The 7,075-nt window shown below is 49.7% G+C and overlaps 1 protein-coding gene across 1 annotated transcript; it reads left to right on the plus strand.

Moving 5' to 3' along the window:
- Positions 1 to 907: 907 nt before the first annotated feature.
- On the plus strand, positions 908 to 7,071 carry CCDC106 (coiled-coil domain containing 106). The gene is made up of 6 exons (XM_033169905.1): positions 908 to 954; positions 1,574 to 1,676; positions 1,981 to 2,103; positions 2,764 to 2,940; positions 3,346 to 3,546; positions 5,283 to 7,071. The coding sequence occupies exons 1-6, from the start codon at positions 937 to 939 to the stop codon at positions 5,693 to 5,695; spliced, it is 1,035 nt and encodes a 344-aa protein (XP_033025796.1). The 5' UTR covers positions 908 to 936; the 3' UTR covers positions 5,696 to 7,071.
- Positions 7,072 to 7,075: the final 4 nt, after the last annotated feature.

Genomic DNA, 7,075 nt, shown 5'->3' on the forward strand with positions numbered 1-7,075 from the left:
TGAGCAGGGTCTCCTCTGACACTTTTAGATACTTCAAAGGGAGTTGGGGTGGGGGGAGGCAATGACCTTCAATGGTTTGCTCTGTTCCAATTCTAGAGAGCTGGAGAATGAGTGTGAGTCTGTGCACTCATGACTCAATGACTGAAACATCAAGTTACAGGTAGGTAGCCGTGTTGGTCTGCCAGTCAAAACAAAATAAAATAAAAAATTCCTTCCAGTAGCACCTTAGAGACCAACTAAGTTTGTTCTTGGTATGAGCTTTCATATCTGAAGTGTGCATGCACACGAAAGCTCATACCAAGAACAAACTTAGTTGGTCTCTAAGGTGCTAATGGAAGGAATTTTTTATTTTATTTTGTTTTGAAACATCAAGGAGTAACTTGCATAAATGAATGGAGCCATCACAGATATAGTACCACCAGAGACTGAATTTCCACTGCAACTCTGGCCAACTGATGCTTGAGTAATCAAGGGATGTGATGTCCATGCATGTGAAAGCGGAATCCATGAGTTTCACCTGGGTTGAGAGAGGAAAAAAGTTTATCTGAGCAAGCTGGCCTTACAACCCCTGTGCCTTTACAGGACTGCTGGAAGCAACTGCTTTGGGGATCACCTCCTATTTCATAGTGGGCATCGCTCCACTGCAGTGCCCTTGCCTGCTTTTGTTGCTGTGGGATCTTCTGGCCTAACCTATTAATTGTCCTGTCTTGCCTCTGTCCAGGTGTTTGGAGCTATTTCCTAAGTGGGCAGGTACCTGTGTGGAAGACCTCACATCCCGGAGCGTCACCCTGGCACAGGTAGATATCCTCTTGGAAACAGTGCGAGATAGGGGGTACCTGGGAACTTTTTTGACCTGGTGAGTCAGATCTTTATATTCCCGCCACCTATAGGCCAACTTTGACAAGTGGGCAGGGCCACCCATCTGTCAGTCATCTGATGTCATTACCGTGCCAAGTAACCTATCAAAATGGGCGGGTGGGGTGGTGTGGGACTGTTTCTGGAGGGGTTTGGTAAGGCAGCACCCAGCAGGATGGGAACCTCCACCTGCCCATCGTGACATAGACCCTAGTTTGTTGTCAGCTATTGCCAGTGCTTTTTTTTCTTGGGGGATGCAGGGGTACACATACCCCTAAACATTTTGTAAATCTTTGTACTTTTGTCCATTCACTGTATTTATTTTTCCTGATTTGAACTATAAAATTGTGATTTTCTTGAGTCAAAATGAGAGTACCCCTAAACATTTTTTAAAGAAAAAAAGCACTGGGTATTCAAATATGCAATTCCCAGCTATTTTTAGGAAGAGCTACACCTTATCCCCCACCCCCACCCCAATCCTGCTGCTAATGTGCATTATTGGTATTATACATTTATAGAATGGGAGGACATACCTGAAAGACAGTAATTCAATGTTCTCTGAAAAGAGCACAAATTTTCAAAAAAGGGGGCTCCTTGGCTGGGGATTCTAGTCAGGGTCCAAGGGAAGGCTGCTTTGGAGTTCACTCATTAGGAAAATCTAGGGGAGACATTATATAAGGTAGATCTGCCCAGTTAGATCACCTCTCCTGCTCTCTAGGTTAGCAGCATCCGTCCCACCTGGGGAGGGAGGACAATGACTGAAAGTAACCACCATCACCAACGGGCAACTAGGGGACGCCGTGGATCGGGAGCAAAGCAAGGTCAGTGTATGTCTGATGGGAGAGGGGTGGCTTTCAAAGGCCCCGAGGGTGGGAGAGGGGTGAAACGGCTCCCCTCCTAGTAGTGGGCCAAATTGATTGGGTTTAAGTTCCAGCCTGGATAGCTCAGTTGGTGAGAACATGTGTGCCATTGATTTCAATGGGAACTTAGCTAAAAGTCACGTCCAGTAATATTTTTGTCTGCCTTGAGACTGTTGATCTTACAGAAAAAATGGGGGGTATTCTTAGGCTCTTGCATTTGTTTCCCTGCCTCCCCCTGCAACTCCCCTGCTGTTGATATTTACAGTGAAAGAAGACAATGAAGCTTATAAAATAGCCATACCTTTGGACGAGCCGCACCAAATGGAATCGCAGACTCAAACTCAGCAACAGTTGTATTATGGTCTGAGCCCTCCTCAGAATTTTGATGGTGAGAAACAACACCCCCGCTTCCTGTCAGAAATATATGAATAAATACCCTTTAACTGTGTGCTAGATCTCATTGGGTGATTCGGCACCCAAAGAACCCCAGGGGTTTTTTTGCCATTCCTCAGGTAAATATGTACCTGCTGTCACTTCCACAATCATGGCACTTCTAGAAAGTGACGCTGCCATTTCAGAAATCACAGCAGAAAAAAATGGTGTTTGTGGCGTGTAGGTGTGTGCAGGTTCCACACTGCAACATTTTGTTGTAGACACCGCTTGCTTGCATTCAAGTTCCCATTGCAGAGCTCAGCAGCGGCTGTCTTCTACAATCAAACATTTTGAATTTCTTAAAAAAGGTGAAACTTATATGGGACTAGAGGAGAATGATTGGGGGTGGGGAGAGAAATCAATGATGTGTTAATTTGCTTCTGCTGAAAATGAAAGTATTAGATGCAAAGAAGGCTATGGCTTCAATAAGGCAGGTGCAAATCTCCCTTGCCTCATTTGCTTCTCACAGGAAGGGTGAGAAGGGTTAGGAAGGGTTTCTGGGCAGAGTTGGATGTGGGACCTTTGGGTGTTTGAAGAGAAGTGGGGAAGCAAGTAATTGTGAGCAAGTTGAACTTCCGCTGTGACGTAACCGTGCTGCCCTCCGGCTGAACCTCAGAGACACCAGAGATGCCCGCTCCCTCCTTGACCCTGGTGACCAGCATGAGGACTCAGCTGCACATGGCCCTGGAGAGGAACTCCTGGCTGCAGAAGCGAATCGAGGACCTGGAGGAAGAACGGGACTTCCTGCGCTGCCAGCTAGACAAGTTCATCTCCTGCGCCCGTCTGGATGCTGGTAACTGGAGGACACTCGAGTTCTTCGGAGACTGAGTGGGTGGTGCTTTGCTGGGAGTGAGGCCTTTTGGATTCTCTCGGGAGGAAGGGCCAGGGGAATGTCAGTCAAGGCACCTCGGGAGGAGGCAGTGCTATTTTTCTAGAAAAAGAGGTGCCGGAACTCACGACGAACCCCTCCTTGGTTCTCTTAGAATGGCAATGGCATCTACCTGAGAGGTTCCTGAACTGAGTTCCGGTGAGTTCCAGTTTAAAAAAAAAGCCCTGGTTGGTGGTCCCTGTGTTAGAGAGCCAAGGGCTGTGTCTTTTGGGGGTTCTCTGATTTGAAGAGCTTGACTCTGGCTGTGCTACGATGGGCCTCTGTCTCCCTCTCTGTCTGATGCATCCTGCCGTTTCCCCTCCGCCCTAGATGAGCACTGCCGCAGCAAGCAGCTCCCACGGCGGTCCGAGGTGTCCGACAGCCGGAACGGGGATGTGACAGACGACGACAGTATGGGCTCCTGGATGAGTGCCGGCCCTGAGGAAGGAGGCTCCGCGGAGCACAAGAAGCAGAAAGGAGGGGTCAACAGGCGGCGCTTTGCCAAGCCCAAAGTCCGCGAGAGGCAGAGAGGTGAGTGGCAAGGGGGGGTTGGGTGTCAAAGCAAGGGACCCCCATTTCAGCCTCCAAAGCCTACAGAGCTGAAGGTGGAGGGTCCCTGCCCACTTCTATGGCAGAAATGGGGAGGCTCTTACACCATTTCGTGGGCAGAGATTGGCGATCTTAAGACTTGGATGTCCTATTACACATTAAAATAATAGATCACCATACTCTCTTCCGGGTGACAGGTATGAACAGAGCTTATTCCAGCATATAATCACCAATGCCCTTCTCTATAATAATTCATCACAATTTCCTCCACCAACACACAAAATTATGCCACTTCTGTGCCCCCATTTAGCAGTCCCACTGGCTCAGAGACAGCAATGACCAGGCTGTTGCTGGACCCTAGGCATCCCTTGTAGGCATGGATTCAGCCCTGCCCCCCAATGCTCACTAACTGGCTCAGAATGCAGTGCTCAAAAGGGGAGGAAGGAAAGCTCATAAAGTGTGTACAGCCCATCTGGGGCAAAGGTTCGAGACCTACCTGAGGAGTGGAAGACACTTTTGCTGAGGAAAGGGGCCAGCACAGAAATAGTGGTAGCCCTAGCCATATATTGGTGGTGGCCGTAACCTCTACTGGTTCACTCCATAGTGACAGGGTTGGGAAGAAGATGATGGAGGTGGGAGCATCATCAAAGGGAAGTAGGGGAGGGAAATGCCCCTGGGATACCTCCCCTCCCTGCAAAGGAGTTCTGTTAGGAACAAGAGAAAGGGAGCTTCTGGGACTCCAACCCACTGAGTCACAGCACCAAGACAATGTTTCCCCAGCTCCCAAATCCCGTCATAGGCACCAAGGCTGCAGGAGGAGCCCTGGCCAGGTGCAGCATCTCAGGCAGCATCCCTTGAGATGGGGATTCTGTGTTTCAAATCGAGGAAATGGCAGTGTGCATTGGGTCCCCACTCCCAGGCCCAGCTGATCCTACTGGGAGCAGTTCTGCATGGACTAGTCGCCTGGCTGGGTCTGCCATGCCTTCTGACCCATCCCTTCCCTCTGGCAGCCCAAGGGAAGTGAGGTGAGGAATCCTGACCCTTGGAGAAACAGGAATGCCTCTTGAAGTGCTGGCCTGTGATTCACCCACCCCTCTAGGTTTTCCCTCACAAAAGCATCAAGTCTTGATAAATTGCTGCAATAATATGTTCTCTCCTTTTTCTTCGTTTCTTGTTCAATTCTCACATTTCTCCACCCTCCTCTCCCGTTGTCCTAATCCTCCACCACTCTTTCCCCCCCTTGCTGTTGCAAACCAACCGGCTGGCCTGCCACGCACCATCGCTTGCTTCCATTTTTCTCCTCCACCTCTTCTTTCTCTCACCTTCCACCCTTTTCTCTCTGCATATCCTCCTTTTCTTATCTATGGATGCTTCTCCTGAATGTTCAACACCTGCATTACCTGCTTGTTTTACTGTTGTTGTTTTTTTTGCTTGGTCCCTGGGCTTCCCCCTTCTCCGGTGCTGGTATATTTGACTCTAATTTATCCCACCTTTAATTTCGGCTTCCCAAATTTCGGTTTCCATCGGGTCACTGCCTCGTTCTTCCGGTCCTTCCCATTTCCTGTGATTTCTGCCTCTCGCAACTCTCGGGTGTTTTCACGAGCGGCCATGCTTCCCCCTTTTCTCCTCCTCAACCCTTTCTCTTGTTCTTTCCCCCCACGCTCCTGTCTATGGGTCGCTGCTGGGGCCCTCTCCTCTGAACCCCCCCCCCCGTGCAGTCAAAGATGTGGATGGGGTACTGTGCCGCTACAAGAAGATCCTGTACACTTTCCAGAAGCTGCAAAGCATGAGCCGGGCCTTTGAGCACCACCGTGTGGACCGTAATACTGTGGCCTTGACCACGCCCATCGCTGAGCTCCTCATCGTGGCCCCTGAAAAGGTGGCGGAGGTGGGCGAATTTGACTCGTCCAAGGAGCGCCTGCTGGAGTATTCCCGCCGATGCTTCATGGCTCTGGACGATGAGACTCTCAAGAAGGTCCAGGCGCTCAAGAAAAGCAAACTCCTCCTGCCCATCACCTACCGCTTCAAGCGGAAAACGGACGCCCCCGGCCCAGCGGCCAGCAATTCCTTACCCTCGCCCACCACCCCACCCAAGCCCCCTCCGCCCATTGCCGACTGCTTTAAGCGATGATCCCCCTCCTGGCTTTGCCTGAACCCACCTTGACAGCCCTCCAGTCTCTTATTTACGTCTAGTTATTGAGGAAGCTCTTGCTGTGCTCCCCTGGGGCTCTTCTGCCTTCCTTGTCAGCTCCCTTCACCCTTTCCCGCAGTTTCTAGTGCTAAAGGCAAGCTCTGCCTTTGTAAGGCAAGTGGGATGCTTATATCCTGGCACGTCACCTCTTTGGGAAGCATATCTGACCAGGCGCTCCCATTTATATGTCAGCTGGTTAAAGGCTACTGAGAGATGAACTGGCTTAAATTCACTCCATTTGCTTCCATCCCAAGAACTGGCAAAATGACTGCCCAGGGGGAGCAGCGGGGAAGCAGGTTAGTGGGACAGAGTACGTCCCATGCATAGGTAAGGTGCTGTGGTGGATAGGTTGCTTCAGACTGGCTGTGCAGGTACAGTAACAGCTATAGGATCGCCGAGGCATTCATCAGAGACGGTGTCTGCAGCCTTGCAAATAAACTACTAGGGGACACATTTTTCTTACACAACACTCCCCTGCATACTGCTTATTTGTGGCACGTCAGCAGCCCCAAAGGGCTGAATAAACATTGGCAGAAATTTCCCTGCCTTGTTGCTCAGAGGCCAGTTGTTGTTTTTGCCATAGGTAAGTGTGTGTGTTTGCAAAATTGTTTTAACAGCTCTAGAACTTGGGGCAGGGATGCTCAAGATGGCTCGGCCTTCCCCTGAAGGCAATGCCTGTCTCCTTAAGAAGTTAGTGTAGACACTGGATTTACCCACCTCACATGCCATCTCACTGCTCCACTCTACTTTCCAGCCTGCTGTGAAGCAAGACTAGAACTGGAGGGCAATTGCTGAACAGGCTGCAGTGGTCTTGCCTCTTGGCCACTTCCTTTCCGCTTCCTTTTACATCAAATGCTATTGGCACCTTCTTAAGCTTTTCTCTTCCTGTTGCCTTTTTGCTGTAACAGTCCTTAGCCTGGAGGAATGAACTGCAGCATTTGGCTGCCTCCAAATAATTCCCTATAGTCTCCCAAAGAAATTCCCACATCCCAAGGTTTCCTTGCATCTGTTTACCTCCATGGACACCGCCTGTCCTCTTTCATGTTTTCCTGTTCCAGGTTCTGAAGCTGGGCTGGGTTTGGTGGCAAGCCATTTGCACTTCCTTTTTTGCTTCCTGAGACAGAGACTGTGCGCACTCCAACACCTCTGTGGCTTCAAGCTGCCACCGTATGCGCGAGCAAGGATTTTGTTTGGTCTCTGCTCCTTTGGGATGTCTCCTCTTTATTCAGTGTAATTAATGGACTGTTTCCACTGTGCCTGTAATTTATCACCCAGTTTTTTCCTGTGTTAAAAAAAAATTAAAAAGGAAAATGTAAAAAC

This window comes from Lacerta agilis, chromosome 14, assembly GCF_009819535.1.
Source record: "Lacerta agilis isolate rLacAgi1 chromosome 14, rLacAgi1.pri, whole genome shotgun sequence".
NCBI classification, from domain to species: domain Eukaryota; kingdom Metazoa; phylum Chordata; class Lepidosauria; order Squamata; family Lacertidae; genus Lacerta; species Lacerta agilis.

Excerpts from the sequence above, each read along its gene's own strand:
- CCDC106 (XM_033169905.1), top strand. Across the intron at positions 1,677-1,980 it reads TGGATCGGGAGCAAAGCAAG|TGAAAGAAGACAATGAAGCT; the intron begins GTCAGTGTATGT and ends TGATATTTACAG. Across the intron at positions 3,547-5,282 it reads AGTCCGCGAGAGGCAGAGAG|TCAAAGATGTGGATGGGGTA; the intron begins GTGAGTGGCAAG and ends CCCCCCGTGCAG.